The sequence below is a fragment of the Cyanistes caeruleus genome, chromosome 1 (assembly GCF_971803275.1).
Source record: "Cyanistes caeruleus chromosome 1, bCyaCae1.hap1.1, whole genome shotgun sequence".
Taxonomy (NCBI): Eukaryota; Metazoa; Chordata; class Aves; order Passeriformes; family Paridae; genus Cyanistes; species Cyanistes caeruleus.
In genome coordinates, this window is record NC_141701.1 from 107,941,507 (window position 1) to 107,968,227 (window position 26,721).

Here is a 26,721-nt window from a genome sequence, read left to right on the forward strand (position 1 = left end):
AATTACACAAAAGCAAGTATAAAATCTGCCTGCACTACATAAATTATGTGTATTTACTTATAATGTATGTTTAGTATTCATCAGGAGCATGCTTACAGGACAGGACACTTACCTGACACAACTTCAGGAGCTCTGAAATTAAAAAAATAACTAAAGACTGGAATTCAACAATGAGAAGGCTAATGGAGAGCACAGTACCCAGCTTCCAAACTAGCCTAAATATCTCTCTTCTTCATTAACAAATTTGTTTTGCAACATTTCAGAGAAACAAAACCTACAGTTTTCATGACCTTTATAAGTGGCAGATTCTATTTAGGGGTGGAAGTTCCACATATGACTATCTCAAAATCATATCCTTGATGCTTTATATTGAAAGAAATTCTAAAAGCAAATAGTGGGATTTGAGACTACCATGTCAACAGTATTAAATTTATATTTGATGCTATTAAAAAAAATGCAACTTCCTCAGCATTTCTTGTATGGATTTGGCAAATATATAGTTATAATTAAGAATAAAGCTCATTAATTCTATTTTTCAGATGATTTTTTGATTCAAAAAAGAATAGAAACTTCTTAAACAGGTGGATTAGTTAGCAAGAGCTTCCTAGATGTCTGCTTACTCTAGATTGTTTTGTTTTGTTAGACAGTTCCGTTTGATTTTACCAACATATTATTTTATCAACATTGCTAACGAAACTTACTAGTTAGACATGATTTCAGAGATAGGACATCTATCTATTAGAATATATATCTATATTAAAAATTATTCTTACCACGATGACTTGAAAAAGAACTGGAAAAAGATGGATTTCTTCCATGAAGCTGCAAAAACATATTTTAAGATTTATTTAAAAACAGAGGAAGTGAATTCTTATTTAACACACTAAACTCACAAGAGGAACAGAGCAGTAGAATAGCTGTTGCCAAGATCCATGACCCAGAACCTTAGCCTTTGACTAGCTCTCAACAAAAATAACCTCCTTTCAGACATTAAACAGAAAAAGCAATGTTATACTGCTTTGGAAATTACTTCCAGGTCTGCTTTCAATTGGGTAGAACAGTAATTAATTTAACATATTTTAATGGCAGTAATTAATAAAATACTGCAACTGTAGCACCATGCATACTATGAAACAGAGTGCACCATTAAGTGTTTGAATTAATAGACTCAGCACACACAATGAAATAATAAATATGGTGTGTTTTTTTTAAAGAATGCCATGTTAACTAACTTCTTGGGTTTAACATATGATACTTTTGTCAGACCCTTGAAAATGCTGAGCAGTAGTGGCCCAAAATAAATCACCTATATTCTCCTGCATTTCAAAATCATACAAAACCTAGCATATATATGCTGAAAGAAAGAATGTTCTCAAAAATCAGTAATACTTTACATTAATGCAGTGTTTTCTATTCTTAGAGCATAAAGCACTGTATTGGTAAAGCATGTGTGCCTCACACACGATGAGTCATGTTATTACATGCTTTTTACTGTATTATATTGTCTAATTGGAATGATTGTAACCTTTTCTTACACACTATACTAAATGCCTATTCAACAAACACTGCAGAGAACACCCTATTGCGTATTTAAAAAATTTTTCTTGTGTCACCATAATGTCATTGAAATGCTTCATAAACAATTGGTTTAGCTTTGTGACACAGCAAAGGTAAGACCAAATTAAGAAGCCCATGTAATAAATGCGGAATTCAAACACAGAGGGCATGTCTGGGATCTCAGTGTACAACACTACAAAATTGTCTTACCAGGAGTACGTCAGTTAAAAATACAAAGTTACATTACACAGTTCACTGTGAATAAACAGGAGTTATATTTGACTAAAATAAGTATCTAATTTCATGTTTGAAGCTTTACTGTGTAAAATTCTAGAATGGCTTCTGGTAAAACAACAATCAGATTAATTCTGTTCAGTAAACTATTTGTTAAAAAGTGCTGCGTTCTGGGGCAGCAGGATCATGTCCAGGCAGGCTACAGTTACCAGTGACGGACGTGGGACACCAACGAGATGGGCTTCTGCTCAGGAAACCATTTATCCAGCACAGGAACCAACTCAGCTTAGATCCAGAGACAGAGAGCCCCAAACAGAGGCAGGGTGATGGTTTTGTGGGACAGAGCCAGGGTGGAGTTTCAGGTCGGGGACTAATAGGGACAGAGTAAGGGAGAAACCCCAGGGGCTCAAACCCAATCAGAACACCCTGGGCTGCCACCCCACAAGGGGTCCAGGGTGGAGAAATTCTTCCTGGGTTCACAGGGCCCATCCCCCAAGGCAGAGGGATGGAATCCACTCTTCCAAGCTTTAAAGCTATGCCTCTCACTTTAATAATGCTTATCTGAAACTAAATCTTTGCCTCCCTGGGCGGGGGGCACCTCACAAAAAAAGAACTCCTATATACCTAAAATCACATAGTTCCATTTAAGAGTTTAATTCATGTCCAATAAGAGAAGAGAAGAAGGTGTTATTTTTATGGATAGTATAAGCTAAAATACTGGACTTGAACTGAAGCAGCTAAAAGGAATTTCATATTCTCCCCTATGAACTTAATGAAAAAAATCAGAGGGGGTTAGAACAGACATCCAAATGTTATAAAAGAAATGCTTCATTTAGATTAATGAAATCCGTAAGAGTCCTGGCTGTTCACATGTGCTGGAATCATGTCTTCTAAAGGAAATACAATAAGGAATGAAAGCTGTGCTAAGAGATCAACAATATCTATGAATAACTCAAAATTACTTCTAAGTAATGCAGATATATGCATTATGTATGAATAATGGTTTACTTTTTCATACTGTTTCTCTATTTCTCTGATCCTTGCCTTCACCTAAATGATGATAATGTAATAATGGTTTTATGGTAGAGAAACCATATGATTCAAGGGTGGGAGTAAGATCTGTTGCATTTTACAGCACTGGCATGTGGACTTGGAGACAAGTAAAACACATCCACTAAACTGTTCAAAACATAAAAAACCAGTATCATTTTATGCACCCACATACAGACATTTAACAAAACTAAGTAACAGCCTTGTTCAAACAAATGTGCTCATTTTTTCTTGCATACAGAAATGTTATCCTCAACAGAGGGAAAAGAGTTTTGGTAAGGAAAGAAACTCATTATTTCTAAGTTTAGAAGCTTGAATTTTAGGACTATTTCTCTTCTTATTAAATTGGGGGAAAATTTTTTTCAGATGCAATGGAAAAAAGTTACTTTCATAGGGCAGGAGAACATGAAAGCTAATCTCCTCTCGGCCATCTAATAACCCTTAAATAGACAGTTACGGCAGCTTGGACACAGCCAGGTCATAAGAGAGTTCCAGGATTACAGATAGGCTTATAGATATAGATAGACTTATTATATTTGAGGTTCATTTCCAGAGCCAAATCTACTAGTTAAATTAAAAGCATAGTCCATGCCTGCAAAACAGAATTTTGCTGATGTAGATATTACAATACTGAATGTAAAGAAAGTCATTTAAACACCACAGACTCCCAAAAAGAGCAGCTACTGGAACAGAAATCATACTGACAAAATGAAGTTTTGCCACTACAAGCCTACTTATGCTTAGGGCTTATTGGAATTACTTACCCCAGCAAAAGCTGCTTGCTTTGCTACATAAGCAGCATTTAAACTGTGAACACATTAGCAGTAAAATACAATCAAATACCAAGAATAGCTAAGCAATCCTAGTTTAGGTAAATTATGAAACAATTGTTTTCAAACACTGGAAGCAGTCACGATTATTACAGCATTACAAAGTCAGCTATACTTTTTGCTGAGATAAGCTAAGACAAAACTAGCGCCAATAGGTCTGTTCTTAAAGGTCACCTGCCAACCTTTATGATTGAAACAATAAAAAGCTGCAGCCTTGAAAGAAAATTATACACATAACTTAGCTAAAGCATAAAGTCACATCAAGCACCGCATTAAGACAAAGCTTAAAGCTGATTTACCCCAACTTTGCATATATGTGCTCAAGCAAGAGAGTGACTTTATCACACTCTTCATTGCTGTTTTACATAGTTTTATGTATTGGAATTTAAGACAATAGGAATTGTCTTAAAGCTGGTAAAGGAGAAGTTTAGCTATTGGATTTGTTTCATAGAATGTCCATATTCTAAACCACAAGTATTTTTGTTCTTCATAGACTGTTACATAATTTATATTAAATTAGATCCTACCCTGTTTGGAAAACATACAGAATTATCATGATATGCATATGAAAATCATAATATTAAATAAAAATACTATTTCCATCTCATTTAAATCTATATATAAATGAATACTGCTGGCTCAAAAGAACTGGTGATCTGATTTTAAAAGACTTACTATGAGTACAATCTGAATTTTTAATATACTAACAATTTTCAGAATGAGACTGTGCCTCCAATTTTATTTTCCAACAATATGTGAGATCTGTTTTTCTATGAAATCCTAAAGTCCATTCTTGAAAAACAAAAATCTACTGCACAACACTAAGCACAAAAGGCTTTTTTTACAGGTTTGATACCTTAAAAATTTAAAAGACAAAAAATGTGATGTTATCAGAGAGACACTTTAGAGAAAAGTTGGATGGGGAGGTGTGGAAATCTGGGAATTGCAGACATTCTAAGCTGAACAAATGAGTAGAAATTATTCTGCAGAACTGAACTGGTGGATATGCACAAAGCAAGTACCAAGACATACATTTTAAAGGGATGAAATATCAAATCTATGACAGATTTTTGAGCCCTACTAAGGGCTCTTAAAAAATAGTCATGACTGTTCAGGTTGCAAAGGCTGTGGAAGACAGCTAAAGGAGAAAATATTCCAGAAATTTATGAAGTAGTGTGATTCTTTTTAACTGTAAAATAATGGTACAAAATTAAGTAGCAAGTGATCAGCTCAGACAAAGAAATACAAAGAAAACACCTGAAGATGATAAATCTTTATATACATGTGGTTATGCTATAGAATAACTATTTATGCTGGAAATTACTTGTGAAATATCTCTTTCAGTCCACATAAATGAATAGCTTAATAGCTATTAATATCCTTAATAGCTACCATCTACAGAACACCACATCTTCTTATATGGGTTCTGGAAGAAAACCTCATAGGTGGCTGAGAAAAAAAGGTGGCTCCAGAAAATATTTCCACACACTTGACCCCTTCCTGTAATCTCTGGGCACCTACTATTGAACACAAGAGAATGGACTGAACAGTGGTTTAGATTTGTTTCATGCTGTACCAATGATACATGGCAGGACTGAATTCACTTAAGCCTGCAGCTCTAGCTGTAGCAACCCAACCAGCTGACTCTTCATTTGCTACTTATATTCAGAAAGCCAAAAATTCTCTATTGAAAGTAAAAGTAGCCAAGAATGAATGGTATTTGCTTCTTTTTAATCCTTTACATTATTTGAACCTTCCAACGTGACTATTTTCAAAAATTCCCTTAACAGTAACATCAAATATTTGTCTCACATTTTTACAAGTTAGACATTCAGTAATTGATCAGCAACGTGAAAGAGGAAACAAAATTACAGGTTTAAGGTTAATAGCTTATTTCTTTACTAAAAGGGAGCTTTTATAAAATGTAACACTAGGAATTGTGTTTTACATTAAAAATGGTGATTAGTATTACAGTCTGTACATGACTAGACTATGAGAACTCCCTTGCAATAATGAACTCTGACCACTGCCTTTGATTTGAATTACAATTGACAACAGTGTTATTAGCTGACACAAAACTTAGCATTTCAAGAGTCTGTTTCTGGGCAAGTCCTCCTGCCTGATGTTTTTTGACAAAGCAGCATAGATGCAAACATTACACCAAACAATAGGAACAGCAAGCTCATAAAAATTCTCTGCTGTTTTATATTACCATTACTTCTCTAAAAGGAAAATCAGGGTTTTTATAACTCAATTTCCATAGATGTGAAACTAGCATAATCAAAATCAAAATCAGGTTCTAAATCTACATAAACATTCCCTAAAGTTCTAATAAAACAGTTTCATCCTCTGGCAATCTCCCTAAATCCATCTGGATTGTGATTTTCTCACTAATGTTGTACACCTCTAACATGTAATTCTACTGTTCAGTTAAGCTGGACTAGGCCCTAAGGCTTACCTGCTATCAGAACTACTCCATTTTATTTTATCCATATTCATTATAGAAAATAAAACAACACATAAAAACAGAAAAGTAATTTAGAAGGAGATAAGCCTGCTTTTTAAAGTGAGCATTTCAACATTAAACTAGGAAATTAAAATGACTAATGAGAAAAACAGAGTGATTTTAAAGCAATTAATATAAGACCACATTAATCAAGGAAAGCACTAAAGCACTAGTCCTCTAGTATGATGGCAAAGAAACTACATCAGGTTCAAAGACAATCTATGCATAACACCAACAAATTAACTGAATCACTGTTCTAGCAATTAAAAACACCACACTGAACTCCAAAGAGTTTGGGTTTGGTTCTGTTTGGGGTTTTTTACAGTTTGTTTTTTGAAATCCCGGGCAAAGATTTTAGACCATTTCAGAATATAGTGGAACATAACTAAACAGTGATGTAGATCATAATTGTGTATGAAAATATGATCAAGTTATAACTAACACACCCTATGTGCTTTTTATGGTCTTTAATAGATAATGCATAGGTACAAAAAGCATAAACTAAGTTTGAAAATTGGCAAATTCTTGGGTGATTCCAAAGACACTATGACAGTTACTTTGATTAGACAGGACAATATGCTGCAACATATGAGGTTGATCCATCTATCATCCTCATAGGTAGATTTAGAAGCATTTAGAAGCAGCAGATTTTTTTTATTGTTGATCTTCAGAACCTTCCTGTTTTGGTTTCTGATGCTTTTTCCTCTTTTTTTTACTGCAGCTTAATGTTTGTCTGAAAAATTTATTTTTAAGGAGAGGAGGTGAGAAAGGTTACTTCATTTGGTCCCCTGTCCTTCATCATACATCTAAGAAGGGTGCCTTACTATTAGTTTTTAGTTAGGTGTTTCTCCCTCAGGAAATGACCTTAATAGAATACTGGAATGTGTCCCACTTCCATGATCATTATCTGATGCAATATCTGACATTACCTCCACTTCTATTCTATTACCTTTACTGTCTCCTTTGCAACCAAAATTGTCTATTTTAGCAACCCATAAAATTTAGACTCCATAATTTAGAAGGTTTAGCTTTCAGATACATATATCAATGTCACCAAATACTATGAGTTTCTGACTAAAGGTAGGTCAAGTAGCTGCCTAAGAGAGCACACAGCTACATTTCATAAGGTTCTTTGTAAGGTCAAAAGGCAGCTTAAGAATTATGACCCAGTAAAAGTTTCCGGGAGTAGCACAGTATAGATTCTATTACAACAGTCAAAACATTTAAGAGCAGCTAATTGGTATATCATATAGGTATGGGTATATCTTAGTTTTAAGAGAAACTAAGACATTCACATAAACTCCTCACTACTAGGAAAAAAACCCCAGCAATCTGATCATTACAGACCACAGCAAAGAGCATAAAAGACTCAAAGCAGAAACAAAAAAAAAACCCAACCCTTTACAGATTATGTCTGACTTCCTATCCATGCATATAGCTTACACATTAAGGTGGTATAATTTTTTTGTGTGTATATGCACAAAAGGACAAGTTACATATGATACTGTTCTTTCTAAATTCAGACTTTGCATAGTTAAATCACACCTCAGCCTGCTGCAGACATTTGCTCCTACTGTGAGTTCTATTGCTCAGAAAACACTTTACACAGGTAGAGTTCACCAAGAGCAATTAACACAAAGGGAAAAAAGACTAATACAGATTTACAGTAGTCTGGAAACTAATCATCAATTGAAGCTACAACTTTCCTTAATATCTGTGATTTCTTTTGAAATCAGCAGTCTCAATATAGCTAAATATGAGCTCTGCTATTAATTCTTACACTGGTTTTAATGTTCACAATCTTTCTTTATCACAAAACACTAAAAATTCTTGAAGACAAGGCAGTAGGTATTTGGGAGAGCCACAACAGAATGCTACTAAAAGGTTTAAAGCCAGACTTCTTGCTCCGAGCCAAGTATAAAACAGGCAACTGATGGACAAATTCGGTTCAAAGCTTACTCTTCCAATATTTGCTATTTTCTTAGTAAACAAACTCTAAATGAAATTGTATCAGATGGCAATTGTGTGATGTAAACGCAGGTACAAAAGGGTACCTGATTCAATTATACTCTAAGCCATTCAGGTCAAAACAGACAAGAAAACACTTATCCTTTTCTGAACCTGGATTTTCTTCCCGTGGATGCTCATAGGATCAGATGTCCAAATAATTAAAAGTGTCCCCAGAAACACATTAAAGTTGGGGTTTTTTACAGCTACCATCCTACACAAGAGAGAACTTACATTGGTGAGAGATCTAATTCTGTAACACAGTAATGGGAGGGATATCAGTAGAGTTTTTCACTGCTAAATTGAAAAGCAATGGAGTGGAAGAGCTCCCACAACAGAGAATGTTAAAAATTACCTCAACAGTGGAGCAATGGCAAAGAGTACAAAGTACTCTTTGTATTATAAAATATAAATTATTATTATATTTATATAATATTATAAAATTGTTATAATATATTATATTATATAAATATATTATATATTATAAAATTTTATTATATTATAATTTGTATTATAAAATACTAATTAAAGGAATTTGAAACACATATTGTAACTACATTATTTTATCATAAGCTTAAAAAACATCGAAAATATAATTGTATTTGAATATCTGTGTCTATGCCATATATAACAAACAACCTGTAATAGAAAACAGAAATGTCCAAAATAAGTAGGAAGAAGATGGAATGTCTTTCCTCTAATATCACAATTTAGCTAATTTACAGTATCAGCTATGAAAAAAGGAAACAAAAAAATGGAGTGCATTTGTCTCCTTTCAAGTGCTAAAACAAGAACTTCTCAAATGCAGAAGCCTCTATCAGGGAGCAAACAGGTAAAACCTGAGCTGACAGGAAGAAGAGTGAGATGCAAGAAAATCTGTAGAATTAATTAAGAGCAAGAAAGTGAGAATCTGTTAGCTGAACATGTCTGAGAACAAGCTTTCATATGGAACAAACTAAATAAAAGCACACTAGCCCTTGTCCTCCTTCCAATTCACCCTTTATTTCAAAATAGTATTATTAATAACTATTTTCAAAAGACATTGCAACAGCAAGGTAGATACTAATTTAAAATTTTGCCATTTTACAATCTTTTTACTACTACCACTTTTATTCATTTAAAATTGCAGGAAAAAGCATTCATCCTTGAAAGCCAGGCATTGTGGATAAAAGGTAAGCTTGAAGAAGCCACAGAGACTCAATGCAGTGATTCCCATCACCATCGGTATCATCAATACTAAAATGCAGTAGAGTTTTTCCACAAATAACAAGTTAAATCCCACAGGATTTGTGTCCAGTGATATTTATTTACTCCCCATCACAGTTTTTGGAGCTACTTTCCATCTGTGTAATGAAAGGAGCAAAGAAAGCATATGCCTTGAGTAATTTTGAGCTTCCTGAATACTGATTAATTACTCATTGAACCAAAACAGAACCAATTGTGATATAGTATTTACTATGGCATGTACCTGGTTTCCATTTTGTTCACCAGCAATTTGTATGAATATGAATATATTATTCACCTCCCTTGTGCTTTTGAAGCATTGGCTACTTCCTGCAAAATTTATTGGGAAGCCAAAGAATAAGGAAAAAGATAAACCAAGGGAATTGCCTAAACTGTGCTCCTTTAGAAACCCAGCCAAACAAATGACATAGTGAAAGCAAAAGAGGACCTGTAAAGAATGTGAGAAACACAACAATTATAGATGGGTTATAATCTGGAATCTGACAGCCAGTCCTTAAATATGAGTGTTGGACATACTGGTATTTCAAATTATTAATAGTTCATTAAATATCTGCAGCTGCTCTTTAATAATATTAAGAAAAAAATTCCAGTGTGATGTCAGATGACCACGAGGATGAATGTGCATCCACAATCTACCTACGTTGGTGGATTGTGCCATATGTAATGCCAAATACTTATGATTTCTCAAGTAAAGCAAATTGAGTACAGAGAGGAAATATGCTACTAATATAACCAGCATTCTGGTTACAGAAGTATTTTTCTTAACTCTTAAAGTTCTAGAATAACTGTGGGTTAAATCTAAAAATGGAAAGCTGTTCTCTTTGTTTCTAGAATATGTAAAATCCTACACTAGCATGAACAGCTTCTTTATAATGAAAACTGTTTTATACAATTCAAAACATTTAAAATCTCAAGCCACTCTATTTCCTAGTTAATTTGTAGTCTACTTAGTATATTAAAGCAGCATTCCCAGTAGCATCATAAAAGATTAAAAGAGGATGTTTCACCTTTTGTAATAAAAAGTGGGAAAACAAATTAAATTTCCTTATGGTTCTTTTTTTTCTTGTGCTGATTCCAATCAATCAGAGCAAGACACAAGCAGCCTCTGAGCCATAACACTATCAGACACCACAAATAGACAATGGCCAGTGACAAGAATAATCACATTTTTTGGGCATATCCAGGAAGACAGATCCTTCCTTGCTATGATCAACTCACACAGTTTAAGTTGTATGACACAGTTTTGGGGTTTTTTTCTGTCCATCACAATCTAAATTTTGGAACAAGAAGGAAGAGATATTAAGACACTTCTAAACATATTGAGTCTACCTACACCAAAAATTAAAACCCATATATTTAGGAATTTTAAGGGTAGATATATTTGCAGGAGAACTGACCAGCTTTCAAGTGAATTGACTGGTGTAAATATTTAACAAACACATCACCTTTGTCCACAAATACGTTTAGCTGAACAACAATTTTGATAATATTTTAGGTTTGGTTTGGGGTTTTTGTACATTTTAAAAGATAATTTTAATGTTAAAATTCTTCCAATTTTGTCTTTAATGTTTCATTGGCTAAATCCACATAAAATAACCAGGATCATATAATATTAATACAAAAGATATGTTCTATAACTAACCATCTCCAATGATTTTTCTAAATCATAGTGCTAGTCAAAGCAGTACAATACTGAGATCTGCTAATTCCTAATAGGAAAAGAGAAATTGAAACAGAAGGAAGCCAGAACAACAGAGAATGTGAAGTTGTATCACCTCACGGAAGCAGGGCTGCGCTCAGTCAGGGCCACCAGCAATTTTAGAGCATACATTGGTACAGGGTCTGGAGCCAGCAGAAGGTGCTCATACCTGAAAGGCAAGGTGGGAAAGGGGCAGAAACAGTGGGGGGAAAAAAAAGTCAAGAGATACACGTCAAAAATTATATTAAAAAATCATCATTTCCCATTTCCAGACTTTATAACTACAATGGAAATACAAAGCTGTTTCAAATCGTATAAAGCAACAAACAAGACTCACCTAGAAACAGTATTTTAAAATCAGATTAAATTTAAAAGCAGCCAGTTATAAAACATGTAATAATATGCATGCTTCTGTGCATGTGTATATATATGCACATAGATATGTACATATATAGATGTGCAGGTCATATATATAAAGCATGCATGTTTTATAACTGTAAGTTATAACAAAATATATTTATAAGATATTCATCTTGTCTACATGCACAAGATTTATTTATTGATCTATACTATTTTATACATAAAAAATCTATTCTTCAAGAGACAAGTAGTAAATGAGCCTCAAAATATCAGGTAGGAGATTTATTGAGTGCTTAGGAAGAAGATCAACCAAATTACATATGATTAAACTCTATATTTTGTATACATAGTTATTTTTCTCAAAATTGAGAGAAACTCACATTAAGGTTTATATTTTATCTCAAATTTCAAAAAAATATTGCTTTCACTGCAGCATAATCTATTTCTCTAAGTAATATAGACCAGAAGAATATAAAAGTAGTCCAAAGCAATGTTTATTGAGAGCTGTGAAGGAAAACAAACCAAAAAAAACCTCTTTGAAACATTTCCAAGTATCACCTCATGGAAATCTTGGTAAGGGAAAACAGGCTGCTGAAAAACAAAATGAATCTTGCTGTAGCTGCTAACATTCTAGAGATACCCACACAACACACGGGGCTAATTTTACTGTATTTAAACAAAAATGTATGTGGATAGCAGTAGGATACAATAATGGAAGTGAGAAAGATGTAAGCATAGCAAACCACAGACTCAGCTATGTCAAAACACAGTCTTTGATTTCAACTAGTCCTACTCTGTGGGGTGCCTCTGCCCAGGGAGGCAAAGATTTAGTTTTAGATAAAGTGTTAAAGTGAGAGGCATAGCTTTAAAGCCAGGGAAAAGTAAATTTCACTCTCTGCCTTGGAGGATGGGCCCTGTGAACCCAGGAAGAATTGCTCCACCCTGGATCCCTCATGGGGTGGGCAGCCCAGGGTGTTCTGATTGGGTTTGCGCCCCTGGGGTTTCTCCCTTACTCTGTCCCTATTAGTCCCCGACCTGAAACTCCACCCTGGCTCTGTCCCAAAAAACCATCACCCAGCCTCTGTCTGGGGCTCTCTGTCTCTGAATTTAAGCTGAGTTGGTTCCTGTGTTGGTGACGTCCCAGTAACTGGATTCCTGAGCTTAACCAGAGACCCATCTAGTTGCCTTCCCATGTCCGTCACTGGTGGCTGTGTAACCTCCCTGGACAAGACCCAGCTATTGCAGCAGAATGCAACGCTACTCAAAATACATGGAAGTAATAGAACTGGAAGTGTAAAACTTAATTTGCAAAAAAACAATGAAGAATTAATCAAGAACAAACGAAAGGTTGAATTGTAACATGGTAGGTTGCCATGTTATGAGCAACAAAATGCTTTTACAAAAAGAAAAAACAGTAGTGTTCTGGTAGAGGGAGGGGGAATCATGCAAATCACCAAAAATTTTACTTCACATCTTGAGATCCCTAGTAATGTCTGAACTGAGGAACCTGGATCACTTCCCACCACCTTCATGCTAGCATGTACCCTACTGTGTGTTGGCTCTTCCCCTCTCTGTAGGCACCACACCTCAGCATTCTGACTTGTGTAGGAAGGAAATCTAGAGGGAGATGCTTTGCTTGCCTGTGACAAGGAGGGACAAGCACGCTAGCCATGCAGCCTTGATGTAGCCTGTGGGAGTGGGAGTTCCTTCACACCCCTACACAAGCACACAGCCTATGGGAAACATGTCATGGCTACTACACACTGGAATGTGCCACTGTAAGGTTGCAAACCACATTAGAATATCTACAGAATTATCAGTTCTTCAGGTCTTTAGTGGTTAAACTCTCTCTTTTACAAAGAACAGATTCCAGTTCCCCAAAAAAATCCATTCCTCACGGATCAGTAAAAAGTCTCTTAATAAGAGAATATTGCAATACATTAGTGGACACTGATTCCAAGAGCCCTACATATGAGCAATACATATTCCTACCAAACGTAATGGGACTTGCAATTTTATTTTTTTCAGAGTCCATAACTAAATCTTCTGAAACAATCAAAGATGATATCAGGTGATTCAGGTGCCAAAAGTCATCTTTCACTGCATAAGACATGGATTTTAGTCTCCAAAACTGTAATTCCTAACAGTAGCAACAAATGAATCAACCATGATAGCTTAAAAATCAAATACTTGGCAATATACTTGTTTATATAAACACATCAATATGATCCATTAATAGGGTACACCTTAACAGTTTCAAGCTTTCTAAGTATTACGCTTGAGAGACGCTATTATTACTTAGAACACTTAGCATCCTAATTTCTTGAGGTTCAATAAAAAAGTCTCACTTCACTTCCTTTTCCTTGAAACTCTCTTCTCCCCTCCCCCAAGACAATACAAGAAAAGGATATTTCTAAGGGAAGGTGCAGTGATCCATCAAACCAAATACCACATGAGAAAACGCAGATTACTAGAGTCAATGTCTTAGCAATTAATATAAACACATTGCCTGAATAAAGGCCATTAGGCGTTATGAATATATGAATCTTCTTAGAAGGGAAAATACACCATGCTTGAGATACTTTATTAAATGAATGAGTCATCAAATGATTTCACTGCCACTTCATAACACGGAGCAGTTTAGTAACAGAAGCCGTAGAGGGCATTTTATAAGGGTTTTGTGAACTCCGTGTAGTACACTCTAAGGAGTTATTTTTTCAATCTTTTCTATAAACAACCTTGACAAAAGGACCTAAAGATTAAGGGATGTAGACCCTCTTAAGCTCTTAAAAGAGAATATGATGTCAAGTATCCTGGATTTCATACTTGTAGAACTGGCTTGGTAGCCTACTGAGAACAAGCTACATAAACCTTCAAATGAAGTAAAATTTTATTTACACATTTCCCTCTGTTTGCTGATTCTGGCTCAATTTTTAATGACATATAACTAGGAATATTAGGAATTAAAATTAAATAGATCTGATGCTTCAATTTTTGATTAAAAAATCTGTATATAAAGCATTTGCCATGTATTCACTGTCTATAGCTGTAGGTTTCATTTTGGTTATGAAACGTTCAGGAAAATAATCTTTCAATGAACTGAAACTTAATGACACTGTTTCACTCAATTAAATCAAAACCCTATGAGGAAGCTAACTTTGTGATCTGTAAATGCACAAATATTTAATGGAATTACCATTGATAATGCAGAAAATGAGAAAAAAGTAGTAATCACTGCCCTCCTGCATTTATCTCAAAATTAAGTCTATTTATATTTTATGCATAGTGACCCACATTCTATTTCAAGAGTCAGTTTTACATTTAAACAAATTAATTTGAGGAGGATATTTATAGGAATAAAATATACACACAAATGTGTAAGATTACAATCTTCCTTAAAAAGAACAACATGAAAACTGGATGTCACTACCTTCCATATTCAACAGCTCTCAGTTCTCGGTAGATTCATAAGGGGTAGAAATATCTTCTTCCCTCCACAGACTGCCCATGAACAAATGGCCATCACATATCTCTTCTCTTTTGACTGTCCTCCAGCTGAGTCAGATTCTGTCCCATCCCTTACCCAGCAACAGAAAGACTAAACACTATGAGCAAAAAGCTCTACAGCCTCCAATGTTCTGTCTCAGCTTCAAGAGATTGCAAGTTTTCAAGCAACCCATATTTCTCAGGATAGAGCTTTACATCATCTTTACAAGTAGATTACGCTGACTCTTAGAACCCCTCCCTTCTCATCTCTACTAATGAGATGGGGAAACTGATTCAGGAATTACATAAACCCTGTATCCAAGATTCTGAACTTCTGCAAGACCCTTTGTCATACACCTGCCGCACAGTACATGCTGAGATGGCACAAGTGAAGGCCCCAACACAGGATCATATTTAGTCTCAGGCCGAAAAGCCCTTCCATTCAACTGAGCTAGTAAGTTTGAAGACAGACCTCTATTGGCTGTTTTCCTTCTAATTTGTAATTAGCATGACACATCCCTCCAAACACACATCCCCCAGTTCAATGAGAAACAGCGTATAAGACGGACATGTCTACAAATGGCAAGTTTCAGAGCAAGGACAGAACTCCGTCTCCTTTGACTTCAAGTCTCTTCCCCTGTCTGAAGAAAATTATCTGACAGCTTTTAATAATGCATATACGCTAATTTAAAAATACTATTTCCAGTTGCCATTTTAATTTGTACTGATACATTCTATATTTCCACAAGGTAAAAAATGTGAATAAAGGTGTTGGAAATAAATTTCTCTACTGTAAGAACTGTAAGATTTCCATCCAGTTCTCTGTCACAGAGAAAAGTTTAAATACCTTGCATGGATAAAACTTTGGTCCTTAAACTGCATGAACATCACTCAATTAGCAGAGAAAATCTCATATTTGGAAAAGACACTGGGTTTCTGATCATAATCCAGTATCCATTCCTCCAGACTTCTTACATTTGTTTAATATAGGGGTGGAAAACTATTTTCTCGCTTAGGGCAGCTAAATATTGGCCATTATTAACTTTTGAGGACCACATAGGAAAATACACTGTAGCATTACTATAATAATGTAAAATACAACTGATGACTCATCATTACTGTACTCATTTCATGTTCCTTCCCTTTACTCACAGAAGTTACCAGCTCACAGTCAATGTGTGCATAACACAGAGAGCTCTCTTTATGCTCACCTGAAAGTCAGTATGAAATGAGAGGCCTCATCTGACCATAAACCATGTAAATTAAGTTCCAGACTGTATCTGGCCTACAGGCTGTAGTTTAATCTACTCTGCTGTAGGGTTTTTCTGCTGCTTGGGGCAGCAGGAAAGGCCAGCAGTTTAGAGGCAATAACTTCTAGGTGGACCATGAAGGATTAATCCATGATGTTCTGTTCTTTTAAAAAAGTTATATGCCATTCCACATGTTTTCAGACCATCTTAAATAAAGGTACAATACCCAAAAAACCCCCAAAAAGATGTTGTAGTTAGAATGTTCTGACTTTATTAGAAGAACAAAGAGGAGTATTTAAATCACAGCCCAAAAGCTAGAGGGAATGCTATTTTGCTCTAAGAGTAGCCAGAGGCACAGTATCAGAAATGAGCATCACACAGAAGTTGTGTTTGTGTTGCATACGACAAAATACTACATAAACTTAGGATGAGATGTTGGGCAAAGAACTTTGGCAGTATTTAATTGCTATTCCCTTTTTGACTTAGTAACTTAACCATAGAAAGGATGGCTAAAACAAATACACTGTCAAAATTGTTTGCGTATCAAGTTATTCCCCATTACAGAAGCAATATTATACTTACTGAGGCAGCAGTAAATCTCTAATGAGAGACAGAAGCTTGTTGTTTGAGTTGAGGCTCTCCACTTTCTCCTCAGCCATGACTTCGTGACTTAAAAGCAGAGATGTGGTTTCTGAGAGCAACCGCAAGCTGAAGAGTCTCCATTCCACTTGAAAATAAAGGTGCCAAGAATGTGACCACACTGAAATATAATTAAAACAAACTGTGGAATTCATGGAAACTGTAGCTGATGTGTCTGTATACTTACCATTCTGACTGTGGACCAAAGAAACAAGTGGTGGGAGGATAGAGTCTTCAACCTAAAACAGAGAATTAGAAAGACGTGGTTTAGATCATTCACAGAGGGAAAAGCTAGAACAGAGATACACTGTCATCTATGTTTATTTTGCTGCTAGAGCCCTTAATCAAAGAATCAAATTATCATGGAAATTCAGGCATAATCACTCTTATAAAGCCACCAAGTTCATTTTTCTCTGGCAAACTGCCACAAAATTACAGACATTAATGTATTTTTATAAAGAAAACAACAGTAACTTTGGTATAATTCACTGACAGGGACTTTTAAAGTACAGAATTCAGTGAAGATGTAGGATATTGAGAAAAAAAGAGTATTAGAGTATCTTAATCCTGATGCTTTAATCCATGAACTAATCATTGAATAGAGTTCAGATAAAAAACAGAATGGCACAGAATTCAAATACATCAGAAAAGAAGTACTACCTATAATGAAATATCCCTAAGCTTAATATAGAGTCTTGAAAATACTTTAACTTCTTTCCTTCTGGTAATACGCAGTCTTCCACTAAAATGCAAATTTACATTATTAAAGAATTGCACTATGAAAAAATATAACCCAGTCAATTTTTTATTGTCCATGAGGATATTGTTACAAATCTGTCATCTATCATAGGACTAGTCAGCTTAACTCCATTTGAAATCAACTGATGATTAACTAGGCTATGGCTCAGTTACAAAAATAGTGTATTATTAGTCTTCTCTATAATACAGTTTCTAATTCTTAAATCACTGTTAAAATATCATTTATTTAGATAGACCATGCTTGGGTTTTGGGGAGAGGATGGATGGACAGCCCTGCAATTTTTAAGCATGCATCATGGATCCACACCTTGTCCCAGGAATTACTTATACAAATAAAATTGATATGTAGAGTCTCACTGGATCACCATGGATATGATTTGGCGTAACAAGACTGTGTTATAATCCCCCATGTGTTTTGTTTCAGTAATTAATATGAGAAGATAAAATTTCCCTAGATACATGCAGCTACTAATAAGAAACATCTATGGAAGTTGAAAGTATGCATGAAAAAGGTCACTAACTGAAGTTAGCCTCTAGCCAGCAGTAACTGCAGTTAGCAGCTATTTCACTGCTGGTTGGCAGATTCTGTTAAATCAATCTCTGATATTAAGGGACTCATTTACTTTAGCTTTTCTAATTTCTGAAAAAACTACTACAAAATGCTTTTTGTCAAGTTTCTCATGGGTCTTGGATCTTCAAAGAGACAAGAGCAGTTGTTGGTTGTTGTAAAGTTGTTTATTGCATGAATACATCAGTCTCGAAGGCAAAGAGTTCAGAGTATTAAAGTCTGTGCTAAAACCTTTCTGGCATAAAGTCCCAATATCCAGCAGGACTATGAGCAGAAGCAGGAGCAGCAGCAGCTCCCTTTTTGTTCTTCTTTCTTGTGTGTTGTCTTTCACCCCAATACAGGAGGATTTTACTCATGTATCATCCAATCAGCTAAAAACAGGATTCTAAAACATTCTTCCTGCACCAATCTGAGCTTAATTCTAATGTACAAAAGCAGTGTAAATTCTTACCCAAAATCTATATATAGAATAGTATCTGTTTATGTAAATAGCTCTATCTATTCTATCTAGAAATGCAAGCAATGTTTTGCTATGTTTTTGTTATGTCTGGAGCTAAGTTAATGTTGTAAAAGGTAACACTACTGAACTTTAAAACTAGGCTTTAGGGCTTTTTGCTAGATAACACAGTCTCTTAAGGCACTTAAGACATATTTCTACTTACTTAAAACTAAAACTTACACTCTTACTTCATGTCTGTGGCTTAATATATTTTAATTTCTCTAAAGGCTTCAATTCAACCCCTGCATTTTTTTCTCTCTCTGAGGGACTCAGAGAGGCTTCTATTTCATGCATTCCAACAGCTTTTGTTATAGACTTTCAATAAAAGAAGTAAAAGGATTCTGCTTGAGGTATGGAAGCCAAACTACTCTTCAAGTACAAATAGCCTTTATACCTATATAGATAATGCTATATATCACAGACGTTGTGCCTTTAGTAACATTTCATAATTTTGAAATATTTCATTGTCTTTTTTGATTAAATAATAAAACTGCACTGCATTCCAATAACTCCATTAGTGCAGGTTTCTAAGATGTTCTCCAAATGGTAATGTATCAGTTATTCCACTGAGGTAAGAAAAAAACTGTATGTACTTAAGGTCTTTCAGTCCAAGAAACCAGTTCAACTACTGTAAAGCTTCTCAAATGAAGCATATATAAGCGGTAAATTAAAGGTGTGAAACAGAAAAGAGGAATAGAAACAGCTCTTGATTATCTGAACCAACCTAGAGTGCCTGGATATTATGAATCACTCAACAGCAGGAGCATTGACTCAGACTTACACCGATTAAGATGGCAGTGTACAACAGTACAATGCAACTTCAATTTCTAAAACTTAAAAACTTCTTTCACTTTAATCTAGCATTAACAGCAGTCTTTCCACAATAGTGAATGTAGTTAAGCCAGTCATGAGTATTTTTTAAGATAAATATATTTTCAATTGTCATTGTAAATAAGATTCTTTAGGTCTTAATGACCATTGTAGCTTCTTCTGAACTTTTTCTAATACAAACTTCAGTTCTAGTAAACAAACTGTTTAGAAAGGAATTCTCCATAGAAGATGTTTGCCTCATGTTAGTTCAGTGCAGTGGGGAGATCAACCAAATAAAGCACTGATCCTATGGAAAATTATTTTGTTATGCAAAGGCAGATCAGAATGCATATGCTGAAGGGGGAAGCATATATTAAATTTTATATGAACCTTAAATCAGATACTTCCTAACACCACAACCCGAATTCTCTCCCCATGCCATTTGGGTCACTGTTTTTCACTAATGTGTATATAAATTTGTAAACAAGGTATGAACTTTGCACATAATTATTAAGGTGAAATTAACTGCAGTGCAACAGTACATAAAATATTTTTAACAAATTCTCCTAGTAAAAATTTTAAATGTGTCTGTCATTTATGTATAGAGAAGAATGGTACTAGTATTTTGGCACTGAAATAAATAGAAGAATATTCAAATAAGGATTTTTTTCTTCCTCTTTTGAATGGCTGCTGATATCTGTGTAGAATCAAATCTCCATTTATGCATGATGATAAATCAGATACAGGTTTTTTGTCTCAGTCTTTATCACTAAGATTGCTTAACAAAAAAGGGAAATTATTCTTTTTTAAGCTTAAATAGACTAAATAGGATGAACATGATTATAGCTCTAGATGAGTTCCTACCATCTTTTAAATAGCTTGATATTCAGTTCACAATACACCCCTAGCTGCTCAAAGCCGCCACTGTATAATTCTGCAATTACGGCATTCCAAGGCTGTGCTGCCATGACTGTGCTGTTATCAGTACCCAAAACAGCAATGAAATTCTAGAAACATCCATACACACTACATCCATATCTCCCAAATATAAATATATGTAAAGGACCAAAAAAACCATAGCTCAAACCTGGTAATCCTGTTTTTGACAGCTGGAATGAAGTAGAAGAACAGTATGAGAAATAGACCAAAGATAAACACACATTTTTAGTTTCTAAAAAGTACCTCTTGAATTAAGAAACTTCCTAAGCTGATGTTGTATCTGTATTTTTGCATTTAGCGTTTTCTCACATATATTTGTCCCATCCTATTTTAAATGTATTTATACTTTTAGCATGTGCAATACTTACAGCACTCATTTTACACTTCAATTATGCCTTATGAAGATATATCCTTGCTTACTTTAAAGCAGCTAACTTGACACCCACATATTCTTACTTTACAAAAAGCATGAATGATTATTTCCAATTCATCTTTCCCATGCCATTCATAATAGTGCACTAGAGTACTTTGTTTCCAAGATTACGTTGTTTTCTACTCAGACCCTACTTGCATCATCAAGCTGTACTTTTTCTTGATAAAATTCATTCCATTTGAGAGTGAATGACCACAACTGCATTCAGTATTTGAGACTTGAATGCACCATGCACAAAGTTTTCTGCTTTTTTCTCTGATCATTTACTAGTGATTTCTAATAAGCTAGTTGATTCTGATTACTGCTGAGTATAAAGTTACCACTTCCATAGAAAAATAATGCCGAAAGATTTCTAGAAGTTACAAGTAGTTTAGAGTTTGACACTGCACATGTACAGTAGAAATTACCTTCCCTATGTCCATTACTTGTCATTTATCAGTATTGCACACCATTATTTTCCTTTCACTCAAATCTTAAAACCTTCTGCAACTTCTCTGTCAGTTTTAATTTTCACTACTGTGAATAATTTGGTGTGTCATCAGTCAGTTCTGTCACCTCCCTATTCATTCTCTTTTTTGGATTAGCAGCACATGTTGCAACAAACCTTTGTAAGCCACCACTTTTAAAATACCTAAATTTTTAAAAACTGATCTCTATTCTCCACTTAGTAAATTTTAACTAGTTAGTAGTTGATTAGCCTGTGGGTAAGATGGAAGGACCACTAATGAATTTAAAGTCTTTGGTGCATGACTTTGTCAAAATATTTTTGGAAATACAAGTATTCTATCCAGAACCAGAACATCTGTCTCCAGAATGTTCAGTAGTTTCTGCAAGGAAAACTTAACTAGTGAGGTAAGAGCATCACTTTGAACAGCTTGTCTCCATCCTCTTCTCCCCCCTCCTCCCTTCCCCACTTTAGATACTTATTCTCATTAATGAGGTCTCCTCTCAATTGTCTTCTCCAGGCTGAAGAGGTCCAACTCCCTCAGCTTTTCCTCATGACAGATATGCTCCAACCCCAAATCATCTTTCTTCCTGCCTTCAAATTTCTCAAAGCATTTGCTCGAAGCACAGCACAATCCTCAGTGTTTTAATATCATCAGTAATCTCCCAGAACATAACAGAAAAAATAATCTAATACATGTTAGAATGGGTTGGGAAGAAGGATAACACTTCTGTAATTTTTATTTAAAAGTCTTCAGAATTTTCATTAAATAATTGGCTTTTTCTTCTGGGAAGAGACAGCACTGATTGACTGACTCAATATGTCAATTAGTAGAGAACTGGTTTCACAGAAAAGTCTCATGCTTAATGAACAGAAAGCCACATGCAGTGTAGTATTTTAATCTACTTGAAAAGGGAACGTGATTGAAAAACTTCTGTACAACATGTTCATATAGTCACATCCTACACTGACAAAATTGTCAGTGGTTAGATTAGAATAGCCTGTGGATGAAGAACATCACTGATGCTAAACCAATAAAAAAGCACTTGCAAAAGTTTCTAACCCTTGTGTTACCTTGCATTGTCATCTTTATTGAAACTAATAACTCATATTGTCAAACACTAGGTTTCCCTGTCATACGACTTTTCCCTTGACTTCCCATCAAGCAACTCATCATGTTCTAGGTGCCCTCATTTTAGTCTGATTTTTAAAAGTAAGTTTAAAAACCTTGAGGAAGAGAATCACTGCTGACAAATTTTGCCTTAACCAGAGAACTACTTTAATGTTTTGGGTAAAAGATTATATGTGCAATACACAGATCATTTTTGGGAGCTAGCTGGAGTATAGAAAGAACTCCCACAGGAACCATCTGCCATCATGAGCTTCACTTTTCTAAGTGCTCTGAATTTGCATATATCCTTTTTTCAGGCAAATAAATATACTTTACTCAAAAAAGAAAAATGCGAATTATACAGTCAGCACAAATTCTTCCTGTTAATTATATCTAAATCTTTACCAAAATTGGAAAATCAATATTATTATAACAGTATCTGAATTTACTAAGTATGTTTACATTTTAGGTAGGTGGAAGAAACAAGAAATTTGGCTTGTGCCAGTTTGAGAAACTGGAGTTAATATTTCATTCCAGTCTACACAGACTCTTAATGACCTTCAACATCATATTTGCATACCTGAAAATCTAGTTTTGTAAAAATTTGCCAAGTCACACTTACTGTTATTTTTTACTTTATATCTTGTAAAAATACACACAACTGCATGCAAAATGAAATTACTGCTCACTGCTGGCTTTCATTTAAGCACTTTCAATTAATTTCCATTGACTTTATCACACTTAGCAATATCTAACACAGCCAGTCTCCACAGAAATTAATCTCCTGCATAATTGATTTTGGTTGATGGTAATCAGAAATTTGACCACAAAACCCCACAATTTATTTTACTTTGTTAAAAGTATGAACATAAAAGTAAATCATACATGAACTAAAACCCAGAACAAGTAATTCTTCTCAAAGTGGGAAAGAAACTAAAATGTTGCTCTTAAATTCCTATTAATTTAAACAATTTTCATTTCAGTTAAACTAAAAACAGAACTCAAATGAAAAACTTTCTTGTTTTGCTTGCTCAGTACAGTCCCACTTTTCATTACATTAATTAAACTTTATTAGAAATGCATTTAATTTCTGATTTGAGACTTCGAAGAAATGTCACTGTAAGAGTAGAAAAAAATTGCATCCTCTCAAGAAGGTTTTGGCCTTCACCCAGCCTCACTCCCTAAAATCCTGCTTGTAAACAACTTGGTCTAAATGAGTAATCCAGGCTCATCCTTCCAAGCTCAGCCTAGGATTTAAATTTCTCTCCAGTAAAAGAGTCCTATTAACCACTATTATACATAAATATTGATCTGGCAGCTTGAACATGTCTTGCTTCAACATTTTAAAAAAGCATGAAGTTCTGCTGTGTGCTGGAATTTATATTCATAGATTCCAGTCATGCTCAGCCAGCAGCAATTAGAAGATATCCCTCGAGCAACAGCATTTCCAAAAATAGTCTGTATGCATCATAGAAGATGAAGTACCACTTTCCTCTAAAGTAATGTATGCTGTACATTCAAGTATAATTAGCACACTAGACTTCGTAAATAGTATTAAACTAATTACTGTTTGCACCACTAGTGGCAGATGTGGTTAGAGATTATTAATTACAATGGACAATTTCTTGAATTTAACATACAAAATGCAAGGCAATTTCTCCACTTTATTTTATGTCTGAATGACTATTTGCTAAGTGTCAGGAGGGCTCTTTTAAATTAGCAAGAGCTGTTATTTATGAAAATCAGTGAGTGAAGTAATAGATTTTCTTAAAAAAAAAGAAGAAAAAAAACAAACAAAAAAAGCCACAATGAGAAGATTTTCATTGACCAGGATATAATTTTATACCTAAACCAGGGTAACTACAAAAGTGGTATGTGTCAGAATTACTGGATAAGCACTGTCCAGTAAGGAAGGAAGTTTTAGCTCTAACTACATAACAGAGAAGTTAAGATGGATTTTAAAGAAACATCTAAAACTTTCAACATGAAGTAAACTGCTCTCCAGATATCTAGATACTTTAAAACTCCCCTGCTGTGACCCACGGGTTACTTAACAGAGACAAGGATAGTCACTTCCTGGCTTCAGGAACAAGTTCTGCTAAATGTGGAGATGGGCACAGGGGAAGAAGATCTGTAAAGAGGAATTATCTCTTCCAGAGAAAATCAACCATTTCGACCATTAAAGCTGAAACAGATAGAGGACTTTTCTTTAATGTGCTGGTACAAGGTATCGCAATTTCAGTCTCTGCTGACGGACCCCCCATAAAGAATTTTCTTATATCAATATAAGGCACACTGGTAACTCACAAAAGTAAAGCAATTATTTTTTTAAAACTGAAGTGATTCTAGAAGGATACAAATATAGTGAGAGGCAGGCTGACAGGCATGTAGAGAGATATCAGTAGGCATTCATACTTCACCTACACTTAACATTTCATTTCTAGGACAATGTTGCCCTATTAAAGTAAATTGAACAGTTCTGTACTATTCCCTCTCTGACTACTAATTGGTTAGATTTTTTTGCATAAGGACCATTTTCTTGCCTAACACTCTTGTGAGCACTCATGAAGAAAATTCTATTAAACTTATTTAAAGTCAAATTTATATTTTGGATTAATTTTACTATTTTCACTTGTAATTTATTGTTTCACTTATTAAGACTTTAAATACTCAACTAACACACACCAAATAGGATTCAACTTCTAAAAACACTTGATTTCCAAGATCACCCATTCTTATCTTGCACAATCCCTAATATCCCTTATTCTTATTTATTTGCTGATGTCTTTCTTGATGTAAGTTCTATATTGAGTGTGTGCTCCTAATTTAATTCCAATACAAACACAAAACCTCATCAGCTGATATGATATGATATGATATGATACCTACTGATATCTATTACCCCTCTCATATGATAGAATGGGATTGATCCTCAGAGGTGGTGTTTCCAAGCCATGTTGTTCTTAAAAGCATGTTTATGTAGAAAGCATAAATAGTGGTGATAATTTCGCTAATGTATAGCAACATGCTTGTATTGAAGCTGAAGAAACAGAATCGAGAACCACTATTTCTAAACTCTAAGTCCTTCTCATTCTCCCTCTAATTTCTCAACTAAATACAGTAGATTGAATGCCTTGCTGCTTCTTTGAAAATTCTCTATAAACAACTAGCATTTTTCCTGTCAAACAGAACCACAATACATTTTAAACCATATTTTAAATGGTTTCTAAATCTTCAAAACTTTCTATTTATAAATGGAATTAGGCCTATTAGCCTGCAACTATTTAAATTGCTGTCAGACTTACAGTCAAGCGATGGGTCATCAGCAAGCTGGGATGTTCTGTTACTGCTTCAAAGGTCAATAAAGTAGTCTTAATCAATTCTTCTGATGCAGCTTGCCCTGTTGGTAAAAGTAATCATATTCCTTCATAAAATTCAATAGTTAGAATATCTGTGTCTAAAACTACTACAATATCATCATAGGTTACCCCACCTATTGCTCTATCCAAGTTTGTTTCTCCTGAATCTACTGATCTGATGAACTCCTACAAAAGAAGCAGCATTTATGTTAAAACACTTTAGGAAAAAAGTATTAAAAAGCATAATCACTGAATAATTACAACAAGAAATTATTTGAAAAACTGTGTAAATACAAAATATTATCACACCTACATTTGGATAAATATTCATAGTAATTAACTAAAACTGAAAGTACCAATGATCTAGCTGTTGTAATTTTGCAAGTCTGTAATGCTGTTGGAACCTTAAATGTGGAGTATAGTATGGATTATTGCTCTGACTAGTATCAGAAATCATAATATTTCTAGCTAAATATAATAAATTTCATGTCTTCACTGTTAACAGAAAACTGTAATTTCTTAGAAGACTTTGAACTACCTTGGATGTGGCTATGTCAAAATAACTCACTAAAATGATGGAAGACCCTTCAGAAAACACAATTTTCTGTTATTTGTATCATCTTTTTGATCTCTATGCATACTACACATGCTAGGGACACAGTTACACTCAGGAGAACATGCAAAAATGCATATATAACTTTCTATTAAAAATCACCTAAATTACTCATCATATTAAGGCACAGGGTCAATATAATATTAATAATATAGATTAAGTAAATATTGTACAATAACACCCACTGTTCTTTTACTTTCATTTCTATGCATAGCTGTTTTTTTCATTTGGATGCAAAAGATGTTATTAAGACTTGCTAAGGAAGGAAAATTCTCAGCAGAATGTGTAGTATGCTCTTTTTTACTAATGTAGTATTTAGGAA

General features: G+C 34.5%; 1 protein-coding gene across 35 annotated transcripts in view; it reads right to left on the reverse strand.

Annotated features, from left to right (window-relative positions):
- The window catches only part of ULK4 (unc-51 like kinase 4), a 222,693-nt gene that overhangs the window by 125,729 nt on the left and 70,243 nt on the right, over nucleotides 1–26,721 (reverse strand). For 26 of the 35 annotated variants that reach the window (XR_015275655.1, XR_015275653.1, XR_015275678.1 and 23 more), the window contains 6 exons: nucleotides 25,921–25,972; nucleotides 25,733–25,827; nucleotides 17,051–17,102; nucleotides 16,807–16,951; nucleotides 11,205–11,297; nucleotides 774–822 (listed from right to left, as the gene is read on the reverse strand). Coding sequence is in view for 28 of the 35 variants with exons in the window: in XM_086848502.1 (XP_086704628.1) it covers nucleotides 774–822; nucleotides 11,205–11,297; nucleotides 16,807–16,951; nucleotides 17,051–17,102; nucleotides 25,733–25,827; nucleotides 25,921–25,972 (486 nt within the window). In the remaining 7 variants the exon portion in view is untranslated. The remainder of the gene's footprint in view (nucleotides 1–773; nucleotides 823–11,204; nucleotides 11,298–16,806; nucleotides 16,952–17,050; nucleotides 17,103–25,732; nucleotides 25,828–25,920; nucleotides 25,973–26,721) is intronic. The other 9 variants (XR_015275669.1, XM_086848539.1, XM_086848623.1 and 6 more) reach the window with 2 other exon arrangements.